We start from the raw sequence: 24,781 nt of genomic DNA, 5'->3' as shown, positions 1-24,781 counted from the left end.
GAAACAGCTCAAGCCTCTGATAAGGGATGTTAAGTTTGAAGTTAGATGTGTACCATTCTTACTGTTAGTAGGTCAAGAGTGTAGGGATGGGACCTTATGTCGAGAAGTGCTTTAAATCAGTCTACCATGGTATAAGGCGAGTCTTGCATGCGAGTGAGGCACTGCACAAGGGTGGCCCGACGAGCTCTGCCCTTGTCAGATTAGACTGGCGACACGTCTGGAAAGCGACCAAAGTACATCTGGGAGTAGCCAGATGTACTGATGCTGAACTAAGTGTGAGTGCACTTTTACAGTCTACCTAGCAGGGAAAGGTAACGTTTGTTCGCAACCACATTACATCGTGTAGTTGCAGGCGAAAGTTTTACACCTGTTGGGTAGAAAGCATAGGCGCAGCCACGCTTGCCTCTGTAGCAGTACTGTACATCTGGTTACTTACATCCTTGGACTTCAGTCAAGCCAGTCGACGTTTTTGACAAAGGCTAATCCACTTAGCCTACCACTGCAGAATACTACGTTTGGAGGGGTAGAACTTGCTGCATATCATAGCAGAAGTAGCTTCAACAGCCGGCTAGGTAGCAAATTTGGCTGAGGGCGTTTACTGAGGCCGTTGGTTGGCGCCTCACGCTGGCACTAGCCACATGAGTCTGCGCAGGGCCTCTCTCTCTTTCTCTCTCTTTCTCTCTCTTTCTCTCTCTTTCTCTCTGCTGGGCATTTTGCCACATTTACGCTCTATTGATTTCTTGGTAAGGCAGAAACAAGAATTCTACACAAAGTTACATGCTGCTTCAGTTGCCTTTTGTATTAGCTTCACGCAGTTGGGTCTCTTCACCTGAGCTGATCCGAAGATCTTGCCCAACTACATTGATGTGCAAGCTAGGGGTGACCAAGTGTGCCTACCAGTGTCGGAGCTAGTCATTCAGGTCGATCTATATAGTCGGAGTTTGACTGCAAACCCCGAAAACTTGATAGTCCCTAATAACCTGTCATAATGTCGCTCTTACATACGATTTTATAATGCTTCGCAAGTCACCTAGATCCCGCAGCCACTAATCAAGGCGAAACACCTCCTAATGGGGCAACGAAATTTGCCTCTCATCAGAAGCTGCTTTCAATGAAATGTACCACTCAGCCTAATCTTTTGGCTTTATCTTGACCGTTTCCAGTAGAAAAATAGCTTGGTTCTCTGTTACATCACACAACCCGCCAGTAACGACCAGGTTGGCCAAATTTCCCTCAATCATGGAAGAAATCAATTGTCCTTCAATCAAGCTGTTATCCATTGGGAAACTATCGTTTCCTTTGAATGCTTTCAAACTGAACTGAAGACCTGAATTGGGTGGTTATACACTGAAAATGACTCGGAACCTAGTCCGACTCTGCCGTCCTGCTAGTAGTTCAGACTCCCGAGCATCTTGAATGATGTAACACCATACCGACGATCCAATTCCACTCAATACTCGTAAGATCAGCAGTCACGTCGGCTAAGACATGCATATACGAGCTGACATGCAGGAGGCTAGGAGTTGGGATGCAGGCAAACTCGACCTGCATTGAGTTGAGAGGACGGGACGGAAGTCCTCTGCAGCCGTCTCGGGACGGGAGAAGAGTAAGTAGGCTGGAGACTCTAGTGCTTGTTTTTGCACATTGTTTGGTTGCGATCGGGCCGGGGAGGGTTTCAATAGCTCAGCTGACGGGAAACTCGGGGTCTTCTTTTCATCAATGAAAGTTCATTCATACAACGATCACCAAGATCGAAAGGTATAAAACTGCTTGTATGCTGACTCTCTCGAAGTAGGCGACTCAATTTACCGTCAAAATGTACTTCCGAGCAGCCCTGGTTGCTCAATTTCTCATTGCTCTCGCGAACTCGGCATCAACCCTGGATTCTCTAACATCTTGCCTCGGCGCCGCATCCGTCGCCGTCGCTCCGTCTATTCCCATCGCCTACAACATCCGTCTTCCGTACACGCCCCTCGCGGTGGCCGTTCCCACAACGACCGCGCAGATATCGTCCGCTGTGAAGTGCGGTGCACAGAATGGCGTCAGCGTCAGCGCCAAGAGCGGCGGCCACAGCTACACGTCTTCCAGCTTCGGCGGGGAAGACGGCCATCTGGTGATCAACTTGGACCGCATGTACGCCGTGAAGGTCGCCACCGACGGCACGGCCAAGGTACAGGCGGGTGCCAGACTGGGGCATGTGGCTACGGAGTTGTACAAACAAGGCAAAAGGGCGCTCTCTCATGGGACATGTCCAGCGTGAGTCACCTAACCATTTCAAGATTGATTCAAGAGCAGTCGCCTAACCAAGTAACAGCGTGGGAATCGGTGGGCACTCTCTTCACGGCGGCCACGGCATGGTCTCCCGGACGTACGGACTTACTACAGACTGGATCAAGGGCGCGACCGTCGTCCTGGCCAACGGGACCATCACATACTGCTCCGCGACCGAGCGTCCGAACCTCTTTTGGGCGCTCCGCGGCGCGGGCTCCTCCATGGTCATCGTGGCCGAGCTCGACTTTAACACCTTTGCCGCCCCCGAGCAGGTGACATACTTCGACATCAGCCTCGCCTGGGATGCCAAGAAGGCCCCGCAGGTCCTCCTGGACGCCCAGGAGTTCGCAAAGGGCATGCCGGCGGAGCTGACGATGGCTGCTTCGTTCAACAAGAACGGGTATTATTTCAACGGCGCTTACGTCGGCGGCCAAACGGCTTTCCAGAACGCCGTGCAGCCCCTTCTCGCCAAGTTGGGCGTCAAGGTATCGAGCTCGAAGACGGTGGGATGGATAGACTTCATAAAGCACTACTCAGGCACCGCAGAGATTGACATTACTACACCGACATACAATGAGGTATCTGGACTCGTCGCTTTGTCGGACACATCGCTCATGGCTTACTCTCTTCTTTCTAGCACGAAAATTTCTACGCTTCGAGCATTACAACGCCGTCGCTATCGAAATCACAACTGGAGTCTCTTGTCAGCGCCATTGAAAGAACTGGTTTCGCCACAACCCGCTCCTGGTTCTTGCACATGAACTTCCACGGAGGCGACTACTCTGCCATCACGCGCCCAAAGCCCACAGACACGGCGTACGTGCACCGGGACAAGATGCTCCTGTTCCAGCTCAAGGATAGCGTCCCGCAGAGTCAGCAGTACCCCGGCGAGGGGCTTGCGTTTCTTCGAGGGCTCAGGGAGAGCATAAGCAAGGGGCTAGCGAGCAGCGAGTGGGGGATGTACGCGAATTACCCAGACTCGGAAATCGGCAGTGACGCACCGAGACTGTACTGGGGAAACAATCTTCGGAGGCTAGAATGGGTGAAGGCTGATTATGACCCCGACAACGTCTTCAGAGATGCTCAGTCTATAAAACCTGCAGTATAGGTTGGCAATTCCATGTGAAGGATGTCAATTCTACCCACAAGCTATGACCCAGTGGGATAGTAATTTACCGTCGCTGTCAGTATATTTGTACGTGTCGTAGATAAGATACACGCACCTCGTCCTAGCCGTCGTGTTTAGAGAGTTTGTCCCTGTCGTTAGGGCTAACAGTAGATGCTCATCATATTTGATGCTGCTTTGATGATGTAATGAGCGGTAGGTGTTGCATAAACTGATGAAGACAACGAGAACGCATACAACACCAAAACTGCGTTTTCGGAGTAGTAATCCAGGTTAAAAATGATTTGTTTGAGAGATTCTGCCTTGTCATGCTATACCCCTTTTGCACTGGTTCAAATTGATCATGTTCTCTTGACAGTAGGCCATGTTTGGGTTCAGCCTTTCTTTGCGACCACCGCCCGCGAGTTGCAACCCATTTTCGGGGTTAGATATCAGAAATGATTCGCGGCTTGCCTATGAAAAAGAACGGGTTTGGACAACGTTGAAAATGCCGTTAAATGACTGAAACGACAAGATCTGCCCTTTTTGGGTGTTTGCAAAATGCCCATATCAGGGGTTTGAGGCCGGGCCAGTGTAGGAGTGACAAATAGGGGACCTCGCATAATATTTACAGGCACTCTCAGCTCCTTACACGCGAAATTAACGAGCGTTACCAGGAACAAGCGCAAGCAAACGCAATCTTTTAATGCGGCATCGGAATAGGAATGCTGGAGCGAGTTGGTGGAGCATCTCCGCCTCCACCCCCATTAGCAAATGCCCGCCGGCGCCTTGGCTCTTGGCACTCGCCGGCGGCGGGGGGGAGCGGCATTTGCAGATCGACTCTATTATCGTGATGCTGGAATGCGGACACTGTCTAGCCGTAGCTACGGGCGAGGCTAAGCTGGTTCGGAAGATAGAACGGAAGTTTACCCCAGACGAAGGCTTGGGCCTGGAATTGGGATAGACGTCCGCTTGGGAATCTTGCTCCATGTCTTTACCTAATCCGATGATAAAATCACATTCCGTGTGGCTAAATCGAACAAGTCACGGCTGAGACAATGAGAACGCCACCTGGGAGCCCCTCTTGTCTTTCTCCGGTACTCAGTATACTGGGGCGCACATATGGGCAAAAAGTCTCACCGGATGCAGACAAGCACCAGATGTGACGCATGTCACCTTACCAACCCCTGCCTTAATCACATATCTTATGGGCGGCTTCAGGATCAGCTACTAACCCTCACCCGTCAGTGATAACCGAGCATGGAGACCCTGCCCCAGGAAGTTGTCGACCAAATCGCCTCCAACCTGTATCGATCGGATCTGAAGAACCTCTTGTTACTGTCACCAAAGCTCCACATGGCGGCGGAGAAGTACTCTGAGGGGTTCACGAGGTGTAGGCTGCAACGGAAGGACCTAGACGAGTTCGTCGACAAGTTCCGCGGGCAACGCTTCTGTTGGCTCCACGAGCTGGAATTCGACTTGGGGCCGCCTGGGAATCCGGCAGGCGATGATGGCATCGACTCGGCCAATGGTCGAGACGACGACAAGATCCACGGCCATGACCTCTCAGACCAGATCCATGCGCTCTTCAACGCACTGAAAACCCTCGAGGACGCCGATGCGCCGCAGGGCACCATACAACTAAAGATCATCAGCTCCGGCCGGGCCGGCACCGTGCCTACCGAGCCAACTGCAGGCTGCTGCTATGTTCGTCTGGAACGCCCGCAGAAGCTGCCGGTACTTCAAAGCATAGGATCCTTGTACATCGGACCCCCTGAAAATCAGCAGGCATCAAACTTCAACCCCAAGCTTGCGTTGAGAACGCCCCTGGACCTGTCGTCGAAGCTGCCGAATCTACGGATGATACGCTTCGACCTCGCGGACGAGCACGACTGCGACGCGGAGACGGAACGCGCACGAGTCGAGGCAAGAGAAGACTTTGCGCGAGCCGTCGGGACGACGACGACGACGACGACGACGACGACGACGACGCTGCAGACGAAACGGGCCGAGATCATCTTCCAGGGGAGAAAGGCCCACGAACTCCTCGACCACGACTCCGCGATGCCCAATCTCGTCCGAGCCGGGCCCGGAGACGACCTGTTCAGCTCAAGCCTCCGGGTCCTCTGCCGTCACCTCACCCAGCTGCAACTTACCGCCGTCATCGACAAGTCGTTCTTCTGGCCCGGGGACGGACGGGGCGATGTCTGGCCCAATATGGAGTCGCTGGAGGTCAAGTTCCACCCGGCCACGCCTGCGGGGTCCTGGTACTTTATGGGGCCGCGCGGGGAGGGGAGAGGCGTCCAGGGCTATCCCGTCGACGGTATCGAGTACTCTGGCGGGGGCAGGGCGGCCGAGGGCGATACCATCGTCATGGGCCACGCGCCCTGCCGGCCGTCGGGATGGCGTGTCCAGCCCAACCCGGACACGCTGTATCCGTTCCTCGCCGCGTTCGCCAAGGCGGCGGCGAAGATGCCGCGGCTGAAGGAGGCCATGATATGGTCGCCCATCTGGTGGTCGCCGGGGAGCCACGCCAGGTCGAGGTTCGCATACCACAGCGCGTTCGACATGGTTCACAACCAGCGACCGCTGGGGTGGGGGATCGGATACAACGCGCCCGAGAGCGAGGAGGAGTCCGGGGCGCAGGTATCAGACGACGAGAACGTCCGGATATTCGAATGGCGAACGGGCAGCTGGGAGCCGGACGAGACGATGAAGGACCTCTTCCATGAGATTGGGCGAGAAGAGCATGGCGAGGAGTATGACGACGATTGGGACCCCGGCGCGAACCAGGAAGACTTGTTCTTTGAAGGGTTCTGTTTTGGGAAAACGCTCGACTGAGGGAGCATTGGATAGAGATTAACGAGCAGGCGTATCGATAGGCCCAGCCGGACCTTGGCAGAACGGTGAACAAATCTGTGGTTCCGTCTTAATAGAGACGGCTCTTGTTTGCTTATGTTCAGTTGCCGTTTTAATGTTTGATATCATGAGAAAGTTGGAACTTGGGGGAGATAACACATCCTTGAGAAAGCCCCATGTCCCGTTCGCAACAATCTTTATCTGTTCCCCTTTAGGTCGACACTGATTGGAGACTGATAAGAAGGGGTTGACTTCCAAGAAATACTAAAAGCCTTGGCTGCCCGCAAGGGGGGCCATTCAGAACTCTTCCTGTTCCTCTCCCTCCCCCCCACCGATGCACACATACGGAGTCGGCATCCGCGCAGGCGAGCAACAAGCATCGAGCGGCCCCCATTTCCCAAGCACCCAAGAGCCCAAGAACCACCCAAGAACGACATGGCTCGGAAATCTGGAGACGAGTGGAACAAACATGTGTAAAGGTCTTTCTTCTTCCGCTCATCCACGCCAAGGGTCTGGCCTCGGCGCACTCTCACTCTACCGATCTTGCAGCTCGTTCATGTCCCCCCCCCCCGGCCCCACGTTATCCCATTTAAATGACCTTATCTCTTGGGTAGGCGCAAATCGCCCCGGCGGATTGGTACGGAACCCTCTTGGCTCGATGTCCTTTATCAGCTTCTCCGGGTTCTTGCGACGGGGGGCGGTTCTGGTGCATCAGCCCAATGGTATTATTGATGGACATTGGAACGTATACGTCAAGATACGGCGGGCTCGCTGATAGCAACGGCATGGGGCCCGCCCGGCGGCCATCAGTGGTATTGCTGCTAGTTAGTGAGGATTCTGCGTTTGGTTATATAGATTGTTCGTTGGTCGTCCAGGGACATGTAGTCTGATGAAGTGGATGATCGAGTTTAGGAGCCAAATTGTACCTCACTCAAAGGCGTAATCCAAGGGCGCATTCCTAAGTTTCCAACTCAAAAAAACCACAGCTCTGATTTCAAAGAAGCCTACGACGCGACCATGGACTCGACGCCGGTCCTCAACCAAGGCTGGGGGTGGGTTTCCACTCGGAAGCGAGACATCCACGGTCAACTTTACTGACTCTATGCTGCAGCTATGGCCTCATGATTGGTCTCGGCATTCTCTTCGCGTATGTCTGATGATTCCATGGTCCTTCTCGGTCCTAGCAGCAAGACTGACCATCCGCGCAGCGTCATAATGATCATCATTACCTGGGCCCTCAAGAGATACAACTACGAGCTCCAGACGTCAGAAATGTTCACAACCGCCGGGCGGTCACTGAAATCCGGCTTGGTGAGCACACTTGGTTACTCATCTACGCACGTCACGAAGCTCATGTCGAACAGGTTGCTTCTTCCGTCCTCTCCACGTGGACATGGGCTGCCACTCTGCTGCAGAGCACGGCGGTAGCCTACAAATAGTGAGGGATCCAGCCAGTCTATATCTGTGATCGAGGCTGACGAAACGATAGCGGCGTGTCTGGCCCGGTGTGGTATGCCTCTGGCGCGACGGTACAGATCATCCTCTTCGCAACGCTGGCCATCGAACTGAAGAGGCGGGCCCCAAATGCCCATACATGTGAGGGAATGCCGCAGTACGCGCTCAAACTGATGGAGACTGACCTTGGCCAACGCAGTTTTGGAGGTGGTGAAAGCTAGATATGGCCCCGTCACCCACGCTGTGTACATTGTCTTCTGCTGCTTTTGCAACATTCTGGGTATTTGATGACCTCCAACACTTGCGGCATGAGAGAGACAGAGAGAGAGAGAGAGATTCACTAACGTGAGCCCCTAGTCACGGCGATGCTTCTCACCGGTGGCTCGGCCGTCATCCAGAACCTGACGGGAGCGCCTGTGGCCGCCTCCGTGTTTCTCTTCCCCATTGGTGAGTGGTTTTCCAGCGCAGCAAAAACGGCTGGCTTGTCAAGTATTGACAAACCCCGTGACAGGCGTCGTCGTGTACACCCTTTTCGGTGGCATCAAGGCCACCTTCATCACCGACTACATCAACGGGCTGGTGATCCTCGTCATCATCTTCATCTTCGCCTTCACGGTGTACTCCACCAACGAGCTCCTGGGCTCTCCCGGGAAGGTGTGGGAGATCCTCACCGATCTGGCGGCTGAACGCCCCCTGTCCGGAAACTCGGGCGGCAGCTACTTGACTATGCGCTCGCAAGGCGGTGGTAAGTCTTTTCTCCTATTCAAAATCACAAACAGTGACGCCCCCCCCCCCCCCCCCCCCCCCCACATCGCAGACTTCTGACGCACGTACAGCCGAGTTCTTCATCATCAACCTCTGCGGGAACTTCGGAACAGTCTTCCTCGACAACGGATACTACAACAAGGCCATCGCGGCTTCGCCTATCGACGCTCTGCCTGGCTATGTCATGGGGTCAGTCACCCTTCGTGCAATGATCCTCGTCTTCCTTTGATCCCTAACAGCAGCATAGTGGCATCAGCTGGTTCGCCGTACCCTGGCTGACCGCGACTACCATGGGCCTCGCCGGTCTCGCCCTGGAGAAGTACGACGTGTGGCCCACGTACCCGAACAGACTCTCCCCGGCCGACGTCGACGCCGGTTTGGTGTTGCCCACCGCGGCCGTTGCGCTCCTAGGAAAGGGGGGTGCCGTCGCGACATTGATCTTGGCTGTAGGTTGATCTCTCGCAAGGGGAAACCCCTCGGATGTGACAAAAAGCAGCTGACAAAAGCTTTTCAAGTTCATGGCCATCATGAGCACCTACTCCTCCGAGCTCATCGCGGTCTCGTCAATCTGCACCTACGACATCTACAAGACCTACTTCAACCCGTCGGCGACCGGCAAGCAGCTCATGCGCATCAACTACATCGGCATGGGCGTCTTCGCCCTGCTCATGGCGGGCTTCGCCACGGGCCTCAACTACGTCGGCATCTCCATGGGCTACCTGTACCTCATGATGGGCGTCATCATCTCGTCCGCCGTGCTGCCCGCGACCCTGACGCTCCTCTGGGACGGCCAGTCGTGGGCCGCCGCGACCTTCAGCCCCATCATCGGCTTCGTGCTGTCCATGACCGCCTGGCTGGTGACGACCAACATCAAGTACGGCGAGCTGAGCGTCACCAACACGGGCGCCAACGAGCCCATGCTGGCGGGCAACCTGACCTCGCTGCTGTCGCCCGTGCTCTTCATCCCGCTCCTGACCTTCGTGCCGCCGTTCCGGCCGCAGGGGTACGACTGGCAGAGCATGCTCAACATCCGCCAGGCCGACGACCACGACGTTGCCGGTGCCGCGGACGCGGATGTCGAGAACGTGCCCGAGGCGCCCGTCGAGCCGTTCGCCGACCCGGACGAGAAGGCCAAGCTTGATAAAGCGGCCAAGACGGCGCGATGGCTGACTGTCGGCGTCACGCTCATCTTGTTAATTCTCTGGCCCATGCCGCTGTACGGCACTGGCTACGTCTTTGGGAAATCTGTGAGTTCTGATCCCCGCTCACACTGTTCCATTTTTGGGCCCCATGAACCAAGTTGCTGACACACAAGTCACAGTTCTTCACCGGCTGGGTCGTGGTGGGCATCACGTGGCTGTTCGCGTCGGTCATCATGGTCGTCTTCCTACCCATCTTTGAGTCGCGGAGCACCATTGTCCGGACAACGCGTCTGATGTTCAAGGATCTTTTCGGGATGAGGGGGAGAGGAAAGCCAGTGACCGAGGGCCAGCCTCAGGGCTCTAGGACGCCGCCGGAGGTTGCAGAGAAGATTGAGCCCAAGGCTTAGGCGGATTAGAGACTAATGGCAGATGGAATGAATTAGATGCAGCTGAAAGTGTCGTCATGACGAGACTAGATTTGCCCTTGTTCTCTCAGGAATTACGATAAATCAACTGAATCAAGCAGCCTTTTTTTAAGATCTATTCTGGCCATCATTCAACTGCAGACTCACCGCTTTTTTTGAGTCCATGCATGTTACCGGAATGTCACGCGCTCTCACTAACGCCGTTTGACAGGCCGGGGGTGACGGACTCGAGGAAGTTCCGGAGAGACTGGGTGTTTTCAAGCGCATATACAGCCGCGACGTCTGTGGACCGATGTCAGCATCTCATGCTTCTTGGATAATTACAGAATGCGATCAATCAACTCACATTGGTCCGGCCGCACGAGAACCATGGCGCCCGCTTCTGGGTCGATGCCGTATTTGGCGTACGCTTCGCCACGGCCTGCATGATAGCTTTCGTCGTCGACGAAGATGTTCTGGAGGCCTTGGTGAGAAGTCAGCTGTTTTGATGACAGACAGATAGGCCAGTTCATGTGGAGAATGGGACAGCTCACATTTGACTTTCCATTTCCCTGTATGAGGCGTGAAGATGCTGGGGATCATCTTGTCGTCCACGGTCTTACGATCAGACTTCAACACCAGTAAGGGGTTCAGGAAGCTCGTAATATCCGTCCCGGACGCCGTGACCCATTTCAGAACAATCTCGAGATTATCGGCAAGCTGCCATGAGTGTGAGCCAAATCACTCATCTATCTCTTCCTCTCATATGAGGCTTGGTCACAACACCCATTTTACATACCTTTTGCAAACGCTCATTTGAACGGTGCTGAAGGGCGTCGCCAGGAAAGATGACCAGATACCATCTCGAGTCTGCGTGTATGGCCCGCGACAGCTGCATCGCCTTGGCATCCGAGAAGCGCACAACCTGGGCGCTCGGGAACCGCATGCCGGGCTTCACGCCCCGAGCCAGGTCGTCGTCCGCGCCGGTCCGTACCAGCATGGACGGCTCGTAGCGCGTCGCGAGCCCGGCGGTGTATCGGCCCGACTTGATGAAGTACTCCTGGAAGTCCTCCGTGGAGTACCCGTGCGCCTTGCGGTACGCGGACGAGAACATGCGGGCGAACTGCCGGTCAAAGTCGATCAGGTCGCTGGCGGTCCGCTGCCTCTCCGTGACGTAGGTCTCGAGGACGGACGGGCGGGCCCGGCCCCGGAGGACGGCGGCCAGCTTCCAGCCGACGTTGTAGCCATCCTGCAGGCTGACGTTCATGCCTTGGCCGGCCTTGGGGGAGTGCGTGTGGCAGGCGTCGCCGGTGAGGAAGACGCGGTGGTCCCGGGTGAAGCGGTCGGCGAGGCGCTGGCCGATCGAGTAGGCCGAGAACCAGGACGTCTCGGCGATGTCGACCCGGTACGGTCTGAAGATGGCGTCCAGCCGCTCCTTGACCCGCTCGGGCGTGACGTCGCCCGGCGCGGCGGCGACGGGCATCTCCATGTAGAACCGGACCTTCTCGTCGCCCTCGCGCGGGATGATGACGAGGTTGCCGGCGTCAGACTGGACCACGCACTTCTTGCGGATGTCGGGGAAGTCGGTCCTCGGGTAGACGTCCATGACGGCCCAGACGACGTCGGTGCTGTCCCCGACCATCTTGAACCCCAGGGACTTCCTGACGGCGCTGTGGGCGCCGTCGCAGCCCTTCGCCACTGTCTCAGCCATGCCGTGTGCGGTGGGGATGGTGGGGGGGGAGGGTTCATGAGCGTTGAATACTCACCAACGCGTATTTCGCACGATAGGTACGCTCAACCCCATCCTCGATCGATTTCACGGTCACGCAGTGGGCGTCCGGGTCCCGTGCTGCCTCGCTGTCGACGGAGACCTCGCGGATCTCACTTCCGTACCGGATATGCGACGCCCCCGACGACCTCACAATGTCCCGAATCAGAAACTCGTTGATCCGCGCCTGGTTCAAGATGACGTGGGGCAGGTGGCTGAGGCCGGGCTCGGTGTCGGGTTCGAGGTGCGACCTGCGTATGCCGCCGCCGGTGGTGGTGTCCGGCGACCAAAAGGCGAGCTCGAGGACGTGGTAGGCCTCCTTCAGCACGTCCTCGGACAGGCCGAGGTGCTCGAGGATCTCGACGGTGCGGACCTGGACGCCGTCGGCCTGGCCTTGCTCTAGGGGACCTCGGCGCCGCTCGAGGATCTTGAAGTTGATTCCGCAGCGGGCCAGCCAGACGGCGGCGCAGAGTCCGGCCGAGCCGCTGCCGCAGATGAGGACGTCGTACTCTTCAGACATGGCGCAGGGTGTATATATATATATATAATGGTGTAGAGGAACGTCTCACGTTCTTGCATAGAGTTCTGTCGGATCCAAACAAACGAATCATCCCTAGACTACTGCAACATGTCGTCCTCAAGACTTACATACCCACGCAACTTGCTGAGGGAGCGGCCGCATGTCAGGAAGCCATCTTCCGAGGTGCGGGGATAGTGACTATTTCCCCGAACGATAGTTTGGTGTAGTTCGTGCGGGGAAAGTCTAAGCAGTATTGACCAGCCCTTGCATCTATCCGAACAGACAGCTTCCGGGTTCCGTCCGGGTTCTGCACTCGGCAACGGGCGTGCAACAACTTTACAGAGGAGAGCGTTTGTTTATTGTGGACCGGATGTTCGGCGTGGGTCCTTGGACGGGGCCGGAAAGAGTTTTTTTTCTTTCCTCAAAATAAAATCCGGAGGAGACGCCCGGCCGAAAGAAAGGGCATATATGTTCGTCTGAACCCATCGTCGCCCCCTCTACGCTGGCGTTTGCTGAAAGGGGCGAGGAGGCTTGTGCAATGTATAAGAGACAAAAGAAGAGTACATGGAGAGTAAGACAACTGCTCATGCACCGCCAACTTTTACCCCTCAGTGGTGGCACACACGCCCCTCTCAATCCGCCTCCTTATGACGGAGGGAGACGGTCAAGATGAGCAGAGACCATCCCATCCTATCCATCCACAGGGCAAACAGCACGTAGTAAAAAAAATAAAAACAAAAATTAAAAAACCTAACCAGTCAAAAATCCGCACTCTTTGCGTCGGCGGATCATATTTCCATTTCCACAATTTTACGTCATCAAATAAAAGAAAAGAATTTCTCTGCGTTTTTTGGAGGGGTGAAAGCGCCTGCGCGTCATCACCATCAGTCGAAAGAAAGTCTGCCCTCTCACTCTTACTCTTACTCTCACTCTCACTCCAATCTCACTCACACCAAACCACAAAAAAAGAAAGACCGTCACCATGTCTTCCTCCACCATTCCCACGTCCACCTCCGTCGTCGAGAGCGCCGTCATCAAGGCCCCTCTCAGCCATGTCTGGCACTTCATCAAGCGTAAGTGCAGCCATCCCTGTCGGACGGGGGCTTTGTGGAAAGGGTCGGGGCAGCCGCTGACATCTACATTGCGCGCGCGCGTCAAACAGTCCAGAACTTCCAGAACTTCTGGTCGGCCCTGAAGGGAAGCGAGGCCGTCAAGGCCCAGGAGGAGACCGACGTCGTCCGCTGGACCTTCAAGGACGGCACCGTCCTCGAGGTCAAGCAGGAGGAGCACAGCGTGAGTTTTCTCTTTCCTTTTTTCTTACAACCACACACCGCACCGCGGGCGGCGATCAAGAGACCACAGGCGAGAGATGTGTGTGTTGTTAATATACTAAACGGCGACGGCAGACCATCAACCACTTCATCACCTACAGCGTCATCACCTCCCAGCCTGAGCTGTCGTACACCAGCGTCGTCAGCACCATCCGCTGCTACCCCGTCACCTCGGGCGAGAGCGAGAACAGTACCTTTGTCGAGTGGACCGGCAACTTCTCCAGCGATGCCGACGCCGGTACGTTAAAAACTGCATCTCGGTTTTTTTTTTGTTTCTTGATGGAAATGCGTTCTTGGATAAATGCATCGTACTAATTTCTGACCGACCCCCTTATAGGTGTCATCCAGGACGCCAAGTTCAAGCGCCGCGAGGCCCTCGCCGACCTCGCCAAGGCCGCTGCCAAGTTGTAAGATGGAAACTTGGTTGTGAAGTCGCGGGGATGGGGTGAAAAGTCTTTGCTGAACGCCTTGGTTGGCTTGTCTCGGTGAGATAGTTGAAAAAAGTAAAAAGATACCACATGCAGTTTATTCATGCTACACAAACGTTCCCCTTCACCTTGGCATGTACTGCACCATGGTAAGCACCGTGTAAGGACGTGAGTGAGCTTTAAATCGGTGTACACGTTTTAAGATGCGTACCCCCCCCCCCCCCCCCCCCCTTTCCATATGTCATTGTACTATTGGTCAGTATGTGGTAAATCGAAGACACAGCCATTATACGGCTGATGACCATTCCAACTATCTACAACAAAGGTGGGAAATTGTATGGAATCAGTCGATCGCGTAACTATGTTTATACTACTTGACCCCTCGATAGGCGTACATGCACACACAATAACTACCCCTCGACTCACGACTTAAGCCTCTGGAGCTCGACGAACAGTCTGCTCTGCAGCATCTGCAACACTGCTCTCAGTAGCTGCCAGTAGCGGTTGCCAGCCAGCGGGTTACGAGCGAGCCCGAAGAGGAGAGACAGGATATATCCCACAAACGCCACAAAGGCAGCCTTTCGCCACGGCCCCTTTCTTCGCCCTCGGTGTGTCGGTCCCTAGGAAGTTTGTCATTGTCAGTTTCCCGAAGACGAATCAATGACATTTAAACACACACACACACACACACACACACACACACACACACACGGGTGCACACTTACACTAATCTTCAGGTCCGCAAAGTTGGGAAACAGGCAGCGGTACCAGAAGTAGGCCTGGGAATAAGGCCACGTCGAGCCGTTCCACTTCTTGCCGTCCTTGGTGTCTTTCAAGTACCAGCTCGTGCACCCCGTGAACCAGACCGTCTTCTGCATGTCCTCTTGCAGCCGGTCCACGTAGTCCTGCTCCGCCTCGCGGGTCACCTCGACGACCGTCCCCTTGCCTTCGAGGAGCGGCCGGATGATGCGGAGGGCGAAATTGATCGAGTTCTCGGCCGCGATGATGGCGGAGGTGTGCCCCGTGAGCGAGTTTGGTCCTGGCCCGGGGTTGTCAGATGGTGGTCCCACACTGTCTTTCTCATACATCAATCTTATCTCCGGATTTTTCAAATGAACGTACCGAGCAGGATGAAGAAGTTGGGGAAGCCGTTGGCGATGGTGCAGTTGTACGCCTCAGGTCCGCCAAAAGACTCCCAGTGTTGGTCGATCGTCTCTCCCCCGCGGCCAACGATCTCCAAGCCGCCGACGGCGTTGTTCGTCACGAAGCCGTTGGCTACCACGATGACATCGGCCTCTATAACGCCGTCGTCCGTCCGGATCCCCTCGGGCACGATCTCCCGCACAGGGTCGTCCAGCAAGGTCAGGTTTTCCGAGTGCAGACTCTCGAGGTAGCCGGCGTCAAAGATGCGCCGCTTGCAGCCCAGTTCGAAATCGGGAATCAGCTTATCGTGGTACTTGGCCGGCGCCGTCGCCCTCATGTACCTCTCGGCCTTGGCCTGGACGCGCCGGCGGTACCGGTTGCCCCCGTCCGTCATGTAGAACCCGCGCAGCGCCTCCTCGGTGAAGGCATAGACGATGAAGCGCTGCAGCGTCATCGTGCCCGGCACGTACCGCAGGAACTTTTTAATGATGTCGGCGTTCTGCGAGTCGACGGGCGGCAGAAGCCAGTGCCTCGACCGGACGACCTGCGTGAGGTGCTTCGTCTCCCCGACGACGGCCGGGACGATCTGCGACGCGGTGCACCCGTTCCCGAAGACGACGACGCGCTTGCCCTCGACGTCGACGGTGTCGTCCCAGCGGGACGAGTGGAGGATGCGGCCCCGGAAGCGGGCGGCGCCGGGGACGTCGAGCTCGCGGGGCTGCATGAGCTGGCCCGTGGCGGCGAAGAGGAACTGGCACTCGTGGAGGGAGACGTCGCCCGTGTCGCGGCGGCGGAGCGTCATGCGCCAGCGGCCGCGCGCCTCGGACCACTCGCAGCGCTCGACGTCGACGCCGAAGCGCATCTTGTCGATGAGGCCGTACTTGGCGGCCACGTCGTGGAGGTACTGCCACAGCTCGCGCTGGGGGGACAGCACGCGGCTCCAGTCGGGGTTCGGCTCGAAGGAGAAGCTGTACAGCGCGCTGGGCACGTCGCACGCGCATCCTGGGGTGGGGGTTTAGTGTTGTTAGTTGATATCAGAGAGAGTCAGCATCCAGCCCCCCCCCCCCCCCCCCCCTCACCCCCAAGGGACGAAGATTGCGATCGATATGCGATGTTTTGGGAAGCTTCTCGTACCGGGATATTGATTGATGAACCACGTCCCGCCCAGTTGGCTGTGCCGTTCGAAGAAGCGGATGTCGCCGATGCCATACCACCTCTTCAGCGTGGCCCCGAGCCCGATGGCGGAGAAGCCGGTTCCCACGCAGGCGAACTGGGTGTAGCTGGGCGGGTCTGTCGTCTTGGACATATCTGCCAGGAGGGTTGTTCTTGTTGTGAAGGCCAACGTACGTAGAATTAAAGCTTCCGCATCTGTGGCTTCGGCTTCGACTTTGTGCGGATTTGTGGTTCAATGTTCAGCCTCAAGAAGCAACCAACAAAACGGAGGGAGGGGGGCGTAGACGACCCCGACGACCTACACTAGATCGGCCGAGTTGATCGTGCCTCGGCTCGTCCCATGTCCTTGCGGTCGTTATGCATGCCGTCAGAGGGTGGCAAGAATTGGGCAGCTCCGGTTTGTGAAATCCCATGTGCTTTCTCAGAGGCGGCTCGCATGGCCATACACAAACACACTGCAAGCAGTGACTAGGAAAAGAGCTCGTATGATCAAGCCACCAGGTGGGGGTCAATAACTGAACCGGGGAGTGAGAGGCGGGAACGTGGAGGTGCACATTTTTGGTGTCTTGGACGCTCTCGTTCTGGATCACTTGGATACGAATGCAGTCTAGTTGATCTGGGCACATGAGTTAGACGAGGAGCGCACCGCTTTGGGGCCGGAGTCACAATTCTTGCAGGGGAAACGGGACGCCGGCTCGTCTCGATCGGGTTGTACTGCTCCGCTTCATGGTCCAATAGCTGCAGCTCATCACATATCGACAGCTTTTTTCACTGAGAGAGAGAGAGGGGGGTTGGTTGTCGTTGTGAGACACGACAGGATAAGCGTCTCACAACCCTTTGTGAATGATGAAGGGGGCCAGAACCTGTCGAGAACTGTGGTCTTGGTACAAACGATATTAAGCATAACAACTCCACGAACGATCCCCAACACCATCTCGACTAGGCCCAGTTCTCCTCCTCCTTTGCGGAAACCGCCATCTCCAACTGACCCGTCGCGTCGTTAATCTTCTGCCGCGGCGTGTAGGTAATGTCCTTGGCGCTCGCCGTGGTCTCCCGCGCAAGCCGCCACAGCCACTCCGGACCGGCCCTCTGTGAGTGAGTTTCTTGTCAGCGTGATAGTCCCTCACACGTGCGGAATGATTGATGCCATTCAATGCTCACCAAGACTGTTACGGGCGACATGATGCCGGGCAGGTAAATGGTCCTCCCGAAGCCGCTGTACAGCGAGTTGACGATGGCCTCCCCCACGGAGTCGACGTGGAGCAGGGGCATCATGAAGTGCGGCTGGTCGGGGTCGAAGGGCACGAGCGGCGTCCGGATGAAGCCGAAGATGCCGAGCGTCTGCCGGACCTTGGGCGCTTTGTGGATGTACTTCAACTCGAGTTGGAGCGCCTTGGTAGTTGAGAGTCCGAGTCAGCAAAAGTTCAAAAGTCAGAGAGCGCACACGCCCTCGCCCTCCCCCTCCCCCTCCCCCCAGCTACGGGCTCGCTCGCTCACTCACCTCATGCATCGCCGTCAGCCCGGCCTTGGTGGCCGAGTAGTCGGCGATTCTCACCGGCGGGACCACGGAGCTCATCGACCCGACGTTGACGATGTGGCCGTGGTTGTTGCGGACCATGTGCGGCAGAAACTCCTTGGTCAGCAGGAACGGCGCGACGAGGTTCGTCTTGACGGTCAGCTCGACGTCGGAGTAGGACCCCTCCATGACGGTGCGGCCCCGTGCGATGCCCGCGTTGTTGACGAGGACGGTGGGATCGCCAACCTCGGCGCGGATGCGATCACAGAGCGCCTTGAGCGCCCTGGTGTCGGACAGGTCGCACTGGAAGTAGTGGATGTTGTCGGACCCTCGCGGGGGCTCCCACGACAGGGGGGCGAGGTCGACGACGACGACGGTGGCCCGCGGGTTCCTCGACAGGATGTGCTTGACGATGCTGTGGCCGATGCCGCTGCTGCCGCCCGTCACGACGACGATCTCCTTGTCAAAGTCCCAGGTGTCGTCCGTCGTCCAGTTGTTGGCGGACCACTTGTTGAGGTACTCCGTGGTGGACAGGACGAAGCTCGCCAGGGCCGCGAGGAACGCGACGCGGTGGGCCATGTCCAAGTGAAGGTCCGACAGCCCGGCCGCTCCGTTCCTCCTGGCCGAGACCACGGCCAGACCGGTGGCAAAGGGTATCGACAGGTATGGGTTGAGGACGGAGTTTCGAAGCCATCGCGCAATCACGTCTATCGTGAAGCCTTCTCGTGATAAGATCATTGTGCTCTTCTCTGTGTGGTGTTGGTCCTAGCTCATCAAAAAAAGAAAAGAAAAATGAGACAGAGAAGTTGGGAAAGACTGGATGATGAGCGCGGGCACTTTGCCTCTCTTTCTCTCTCTCTGACTCTCTGTCTCTCTCTTACTCTCCCTCTCCCCCCCTCTCGCTGTCAGCAAAACGGGATTCGTAGACCATGGTTTTAATCTTCTCATCAAAACAGGCACGTTTCAACAAGTGCCGAAAGCGAGTGTCCGTTTCGCCTGCTTCTCTCCTAAACTCGACAAACATTCCGATATGAGGAGCAACCATTGAGCCGAGGTCCCGGTTGAGGGAAACGTGGAGAGAGAGAGATACACACACACATACACACCGCCACAAAGATCAGACGGATTCAAAATGCTGCGCGGAAGCATATGAAGCATGAAGCCGTGAGACACAAGCTTCCGTCAAGTGAGGGGTCATCCATCCCTTTGGTTCTCTGGATGAGGGGATCTAAACCTGAACTGGGGGAGGGGGAGGGGAATGTATGGGTGCTTACAATACACACACATCGAGGGAGACGTGTCTGGTGGGCTGTGTATGAGTTTAAACGAGTGCGAGAGGGTTAGCCGTCACTCATGCTGCATCATGCCTCGGCCGTATATCCATCCTCTTTGTACTTGCAACTTACCTCAGTAGATATCTCTCCCTCGGCACACGGTCGATGTGGGCGAGCGGTTGTTCCCCTTCCCTCCAGCCCGTGCTTCCGCGGACGGACATGTTCACTGACAAGTTCACTGACACTTCCTGAGCCACACACGCCTCTGCGCGTTTCTCGTCGACGTCAAACCACCACCACCCGTGGGGACTGTCCGAACGCCTGGTGATCCGAGGCCGCTTGTCAGTTCTTTTTTGGCGTAGGGAGGAAAGGCAGGGCAGGTCAAACTGTCTTCCATGACAGACAGTCAGTCCTTCTTTTCTTTTTTTTTCCCCCCCTTCCAAATTTTTATCTCGGCCACACCAAACTCGATAGGCCTCCCTCTGGGACACCAGACGAACAAACCCAACGAACCTCTCCTCCTCCCCTCCCCCCTCTTCTTTGTCATTCTGAGCGAAAGAATCGCGTGTGTGACAAGAGGGGAACGAACGACGGGTTGTGAAAATGTCGGCATCGAGACCGCAGCTTTCGCTGTGGGAGAAGCGGGACCTGGTGTTACGCCTGCTCTTCCGCGGTACGTTTGACTCCTCTTTCTCTCTCTCTCTCTCTCTCTATGCTGCCTTGTAGTAAATGTGACGAATTAGTATGCTGTAAGACTGTAAGACTGCAAGACTGACGATGACAACTGCTGCGACCTCCAGCCCCTCTCCAGTTGGTCTGGAATTTCTTGTACGGCGCGCCCTTCGCCCTCGCGAGGGGCGTCTCGATGCGCTTCTTCGCCTTCTGCGCCTACTACCGCTTCGCCCTGGGCTGCATGCGCGCCCGCGAGATCCAGTTCCTGTTACCCCCTTCCATCGTCACATATGAGAGGTGGATCGCCCGAAAGGCCAAGCGGCACCCGGAGCTCGCCGACCGGCTGCGGCGCAACGTCGAGATGCTGCCGGCCAACGACGGCTCCATCCTGTGGATCGGCAACCGGCAGAAGGCGACCAAGTTCGTGCTCTTCTTCCATGGCGGAGGCTACGCCGTACCATTGCTCCCGGGACACCTTGAGTGGTGCTGGGAGGCCTACGTCAACGGCGGGCCGGGGCTCCACGCCGAGGTCGCCGTCGCCGTGCTGCAGTACACCCTCGTGCCGGAGGCGCGGTACCCGACCCAGCTGCAGCAGGCCATCGCCGCCCTCAACCAGCTGCTCCTCTCGGGCATCAAGCCCGGCGACCTCCTCGTCGGCGGCGACTCGGCCGGCGGGAACCTCGCCTGCTCCGTCGTCCGCCACATCTGCCACCCGTGCCACCTCGAGATCCCCGCGCTGCGTCCCGAGGGGCGGCTCGCCGGCGTCTTCCTCGTGTCGCCGTGGCTCAGCAGCAAGACCACGGCGCCGGCCTTCCGCGAGAACAACCACGTCGATATGGTGACGGCGCGCGCGATGCTGCGCGCGGCGACCGAGCTGCTGCACCCGCGCTTCCCCGTGCGCGGCAAGTCGGACGAGAGCGACCTGGCCATGGCGATGCCCATGGACGGCGACATGGCGTGGGCCGACGACATCTCGGCCGCCGCGGCGAGCCTGTACGTTACGGGGGGCCAGCAGGAGGCCTTCCGCGACGATATCCGGGCCTTCGCCGAGCACGTCGGCTGCGGGAACAACGACCTGGACCTCCTCTTCGAGCTGGCGGAGCACGAGGCGCACGACTTCATCCTGCTCGAGGGGCAGGCCGGGCGGGTGGGCGATGCGACGGTGCGCATGAGGAACTGGGCGGTGGCGCAGCTGGGGACGGGCCGGGCTTCGGTGTGATGTTGTGGGTTGAAGTGAGCGACGGAGCTTGTGGGAGGGGAGGTCGTTCTGATATGTGAGCCGTATTGGGATGGGATGGGAAGGGAAAGAAAGGGAAAGGAAGGGAAGGGAAGGGCAGCGACTTTGATGTTATGTTAGGTTAGTCCTGAAGGCAGCCGATATGAGCATGGATCAGTATCCGTACAGAATTCGCCCTCATGTGTCTGTCTCTTGTTGAACCTAACTCAACTCATCTTTGATACACATACACACACACACCCACACACATACACACACACACACAACTGCAACATCAACAACCCCCCCCGCTTGGATGATTTAGACTGCTGACAGCATGAACATGGTATGTATGACGGCGTCCCTCAGCAACCCTGCAAACCTGGCGCTTGTACCCCTCTGGGGCAGTCAGTGAGTGAGTGCTGTGTCATCATAGTAGCATTTGAACGCTTCACCATTCTGGGACTCCGAGGGGCTCTTCGAGTCATTCACTATCAAGAATCACACTTCCCCCCTTCAAACAATGACAAACACCCCAAGGTTGAATCTTTCAGGAGACGTAGTAAACGTACAAACAGGAATGTCTCCCATGTTTCACTCACGCAGGAGGTACAAGAATGAATGCTTCAGTCGCTCTTGGGCGGGACCGGAGTTCGTTCCTTATCCCCTCTACCCCCCCCAATAACCACACTCACAATGCAGGCTTGTTGTGTTAGTGCTATTGTTCCTTGACGATAACTAGATTCGGTTATCGTTGGAACACGATAACGTCTGCATCCTCCCGCACCACCACCTTCTCCAAAACTGGATGGCGAGTCACCTACAGATGGTCCAGCCAAGCGAGGCCGGGGGGGGTGGTTATTGGAGCTAATACATAGACGACGTAGGGCCTGTGTTGATCTATTGGAGAGCGGGGTGAGTGAGATACGTGGTGTGTGTGCAAACGCGTCGCGTCCAACAGCGACCAAAACTCCCAGTCAACAAATCTCAATCTCTCGAGCTGGGCTTCCTCACGGCAAGTTCCACGGCATATTTTACCTCTCAGGCTCCCTTGAGACTTATATTCGTTTTGTTCAGCCACTGTATCTAACGTCGCTTGACCGTCCCCTTCGTCAACATGTCCGCCATGACTCTCCCTCAACAACAACCCCTCAACTGCGCTTACAACCGCGACGATGTCGTCGCCGGCCTCACCCAGTACTACCTCACCCTCACGAGTACGGCCTATGTCCCGGCATCCTACGTCGACTTCCCGCCGCCCGGCGGCTGGACCGACGCCGACCTCGACGTAGGCGCCCTGCGGGCCCTGCGACGCTCCGAGACCGTCATCGACCTCCTGCGCCATCTGCCCTATCCCCGGCCCATGCACGACGGCCCCCGGCCCGGTCCCTGGAACGTCGCCCCGGGATCGAAACCCGTGCGCTACCTCCGCCACCTGGGCACCTTCAGCCGCTGGTCCGACCGGGGCGACGCTGGGCTCCTCGAGCTGGCCGCCCTCCCCATGGCCGACACCCCCGCCGCGCCCATGGACCTGCCGCCGGACGTCGTCTGCCTCACCTTTGGCGACCGCATCTCGTCCGCGAAGAACAGCACGGCCGCCACCAAGCCGGACGCCCGGCCGTACTGGTGGATCGTGGACTGCGGCCGGGGCGTCTTGACGCCGTACCAGGAGCGCCGCTACGGCGTCGCGAGGGTCCCGCGCAACAAGCCCTGGCGGACCTCCCAGTCCTACTCCGTCCTGGACTTCTTCTCCAAGCTCGTGCCGGAACTGGGCCGGAGCCACGTCCCGCTGCCGCCCACCGAGGACCTGGACGCCGAGATCCTGGGCCCCTCCTCCTCCTCCTTCTCCTCGGCCGAGCGCGAGCCGGCGCAGATCTACACGGCCCACGGGTGGCCCGACGCCGCGGCCTTCCGACACGCCGAGTGCATCGCCGCGCTGCAGGGCTGGCGGCGCCGGGCGCAAGAGGCGGAGCGGTTGAAGATCGCGCAGGACGTGGACGACGCCGACGACGAGGACTACGAGATGGACGGCGGCGACAGCGACGACGAGGACATGGACCAGGGCGAGGCCGCCGAGGCGCTCGCCGAGGCTGTTGCTGACATGGAGGTAGACGACCTCAGCGCCGAGGCTGCCGCGCTGAGGGCCGATCTGAGCCCGGAGGAGCGTGCGAGGTTCGACCGGAGGGGGGACGAGCTGCCGTTCGAGTGGGTCGACTCTGAGTGATGGGTGAAGAAGTGACGGAGTGGTTTTGGGGGGGGGGGGTGGGGGTGAGAGGATTGGAACTGTTGTCTCTCTCTGAGCCTTGTGATGAGTAGAGATTATATATCCCATGAGACTTTTGCGGGGGGAGATTCTTACAGTTCAATATGCTCAGCTGTAGTCTGGCCTCCGTCTTGGCCATTAAAACTTCTTTTGAGAGGCGCCATATCTACAACTTTTTGGATCAGTGCCTCGAGTATTCAGTTGGCACGCTGGTTCCGGTAATCTTTCGGTGAAGTCCGTTGTATTCTATGACAGCGAGCCGGGATGGCCAAAGCTATAATGTACCTCCCACAGGCTGTATATACCATTGATATCCAGATGATGATAGCTGGGGACGGGCCACAGACTAGGACCGAGAGGTAGGCAGGGCTGTGGCCTCAGAAGTCCCTGGACCGTCTGGCTCAAATCCAGTCTTACTTGAGAAACATCCCGCCATTCACATCGAGGACCGTTCCCGTAACGAAGTGGTTCCTCATCAACGACAGATAGGCCTCGGCCACGTCCTCTGGGTCTCCAATCCTGCCCGATACTGAAGCGTTCTTCAGCATCACCTTCGCGGCCTCGAAATCAGCACTGCCATTTCCGAATTTCATGTTCTCAAACAATGAATCAAGTACGGCAGTCTGGACCGCCCCTGGAGAGACAAGGTTCACCCTCACGGGGCTCAGGTCGACGGCAAGCCCCCTCGTCAGCGAGTTCTTGGCCCCGCCAATTATGGCCAGCACACTCATTCCCCGCGGTGGTTTGTCTGCAGACGCTCCGCCGGTAAAGGTGAGCGAAGAGGTATGCGCCTTCTTGAGATAGTTGCCAACCACTTTGGCGAGCATAACGGATCCAGTGACTCGTGAGCTGGTTGCTTCTGCGATGCGTTGCGGCGTCACTTCTGGCAGGGTGAGCGAGTGGATGCTCTCACCCGCCGTCTCAACGACATGGTCGACCTGGTCTCTCCCGCCATTGGTGATGGATTCGAAGAGCTCCGTGATGCTCGCCTCTGAGTTGTCGCCGTACAGGTTTATGACGTGGCCCCGGATTCGATGTCTAGCGTCTGGGTAGGATGCTGCGAGTTTCTTGACCGCGTCGTCGACCCTTTCCTGACTTCGGCTCGCGACTACAACGCGCGCGCCGAACTCGACGCTGGCTTCCGCAACGGCGAACCCAATGCCGGATGTTCCGCCAATTACGACGACAAGCTTGTCTTCGAGCTTGGTAATGTATTTTGGCGACATGTTGTACTTTTGAGTTGGCGCAGGGCTTGAGAGTGGCTTGGTGGAAAGTATCGGGCAGCTGAAAGATGTTGATGAAAGAAGTTGTTAGAAGATCCTTCGTTGATAGAGTATACGCGGAAGGCTATCTGGTTCGGCTGTCTCGCCTCTACCGGATATACAGAGTGCGGAAGAAATAGATGTGTATATATAGTTAGGGGGGATTGGACATCTCGCTCCGAGACATTATCGCCTCTCTTTTTCAGTGTGACAC

At 57.1% G+C, this 24,781-nt stretch overlaps 10 protein-coding genes across 10 annotated transcripts; 6 read left to right on the top strand and 4 right to left on the bottom strand.

Moving 5' to 3' along the window:
• Positions 1-1,816: 1,816 nt before the first annotated feature.
• On the top strand, positions 1,817-3,379 carry CDEST_01633 (Putative berberine/berberine, FAD-binding domain, PCMH-type, FAD-binding, type PCMH, subdomain 2; the record flags this gene model as incomplete). The annotated part of the gene is made up of 3 exons (XM_062917792.1): positions 1,817-2,256; positions 2,315-2,849; positions 2,909-3,379. 3 exons carry the CDS (start codon positions 1,817-1,819, stop codon positions 3,377-3,379), a joined length of 1,446 nt encoding a protein of 481 aa, XP_062773843.1.
• Positions 3,380-4,548: 1,169 nt separating this feature from the next.
• CDEST_01632 (Putative F-box domain-containing protein) lies at positions 4,549-6,217 on the top strand (the record flags this gene model as incomplete). The annotated part of the gene is made up of 1 exon (XM_062917791.1): positions 4,549-6,217. The coding sequence occupies exon 1, from the start codon at positions 4,637-4,639 to the stop codon at positions 6,215-6,217; it is 1,581 nt and encodes a 526-aa protein (XP_062773842.1). The 5' UTR covers positions 4,549-4,636.
• Positions 6,218-7,252: 1,035 nt separating this feature from the next.
• CDEST_01631 (Putative sodium/solute symporter, sodium/glucose symporter superfamily) lies at positions 7,253-10,004 on the top strand (the record flags this gene model as incomplete). The annotated part of the gene is made up of 12 exons (XM_062917790.1): positions 7,253-7,287; positions 7,347-7,382; positions 7,444-7,546; positions 7,600-7,673; positions 7,725-7,831; positions 7,890-7,970; positions 8,048-8,137; positions 8,202-8,435; positions 8,527-8,644; positions 8,703-8,901; positions 8,962-9,702; positions 9,777-10,004. The coding sequence occupies 12 exons, from the start codon at positions 7,253-7,255 to the stop codon at positions 10,002-10,004; spliced, it is 2,046 nt and encodes a 681-aa protein (XP_062773841.1).
• On the bottom strand, positions 9,927-12,436 carry CDEST_01630 (Putative FAD-binding domain, phenol hydroxylase dimerization domain, Thioredoxin-like superfamily). The gene is made up of 5 exons (XM_062917789.1): positions 11,768-12,436; positions 10,801-11,691; positions 10,556-10,721; positions 10,369-10,485; positions 9,927-10,304 (listed from the first exon to the last, which is right to left on the bottom strand). Exons 1-5 carry the CDS (start codon positions 12,287-12,289, stop codon positions 10,204-10,206), a joined length of 1,797 nt encoding a protein of 598 aa, XP_062773840.1. The 5' UTR covers positions 12,290-12,436; the 3' UTR covers positions 9,927-10,203.
• Positions 12,437-13,165: 729 nt separating this feature from the next.
• Positions 13,166-14,164, top strand: CDEST_01629 (Putative polyketide cyclase/dehydrase, START-like domain superfamily). The gene is made up of 4 exons (XM_062917788.1): positions 13,166-13,362; positions 13,452-13,582; positions 13,696-13,858; positions 13,958-14,164. Exons 1-4 carry the CDS (start codon positions 13,272-13,274, stop codon positions 14,029-14,031), a joined length of 459 nt encoding a protein of 152 aa, XP_062773839.1. The 5' UTR covers positions 13,166-13,271; the 3' UTR covers positions 14,032-14,164.
• Positions 14,165-14,288: 124 nt separating this feature from the next.
• CDEST_01628 (Putative flavin monooxygenase, FAD/NAD(P)-binding domain superfamily) lies at positions 14,289-16,592 on the bottom strand. The gene is made up of 4 exons (XM_062917787.1): positions 16,326-16,592; positions 15,171-16,193; positions 14,774-15,087; positions 14,289-14,668 (listed from the first exon to the last, which is right to left on the bottom strand). Exons 1-4 carry the CDS (start codon positions 16,495-16,497, stop codon positions 14,471-14,473), a joined length of 1,707 nt encoding a protein of 568 aa, XP_062773838.1. The 5' UTR covers positions 16,498-16,592; the 3' UTR covers positions 14,289-14,470.
• Positions 16,593-17,233: 641 nt separating this feature from the next.
• On the bottom strand, positions 17,234-18,761 carry CDEST_01627 (Putative short-chain dehydrogenase/reductase SDR, NAD(P)-binding domain superfamily). The gene is made up of 3 exons (XM_062917786.1): positions 17,866-18,761; positions 17,526-17,756; positions 17,234-17,453 (listed from the first exon to the last, which is right to left on the bottom strand). Exons 1-3 carry the CDS (start codon positions 18,616-18,618, stop codon positions 17,304-17,306), a joined length of 1,134 nt encoding a protein of 377 aa, XP_062773837.1. The 5' UTR covers positions 18,619-18,761; the 3' UTR covers positions 17,234-17,303.
• Positions 18,762-19,757: 996 nt separating this feature from the next.
• Positions 19,758-21,045, top strand: CDEST_01626 (Putative alpha/beta hydrolase-3; the record flags this gene model as incomplete). The annotated part of the gene is made up of 2 exons (XM_062917785.1): positions 19,758-19,827; positions 19,955-21,045. The coding sequence occupies 2 exons, from the start codon at positions 19,758-19,760 to the stop codon at positions 21,043-21,045; spliced, it is 1,161 nt and encodes a 386-aa protein (XP_062773836.1).
• A 784-nt stretch (positions 21,046-21,829) lies between these two features.
• Positions 21,830-23,282, top strand: CDEST_01625 (uncharacterized protein). The gene has a single exon (XM_062917784.1). The coding sequence runs from the start codon at positions 22,160-22,162 to the stop codon at positions 23,264-23,266; it is 1,107 nt and encodes a 368-aa protein (XP_062773835.1). The 5' UTR covers positions 21,830-22,159; the 3' UTR covers positions 23,267-23,282.
• Positions 23,283-23,718: 436 nt separating this feature from the next.
• Positions 23,719-24,531, bottom strand: CDEST_01624 (Putative short-chain dehydrogenase/reductase SDR, NAD(P)-binding domain superfamily; the record flags this gene model as incomplete). The annotated part of the gene is made up of 1 exon (XM_062917783.1): positions 23,719-24,531. One exon carries the CDS (start codon positions 24,529-24,531, stop codon positions 23,719-23,721), a length of 813 nt encoding a protein of 270 aa, XP_062773834.1.
• Between the last annotated feature and the right edge of the window lie 250 nt (positions 24,532-24,781).

Source organism: Colletotrichum destructivum, chromosome 1, assembly GCF_034447905.1.
Source record: "Colletotrichum destructivum chromosome 1, complete sequence".
NCBI lineage: Eukaryota > Fungi > Ascomycota > Sordariomycetes > Glomerellales > Glomerellaceae > Colletotrichum > Colletotrichum destructivum.
Note: the sequence above shows the minus strand (reverse complement) of the source record. Positions and strands in the feature narration are given on the sequence as shown.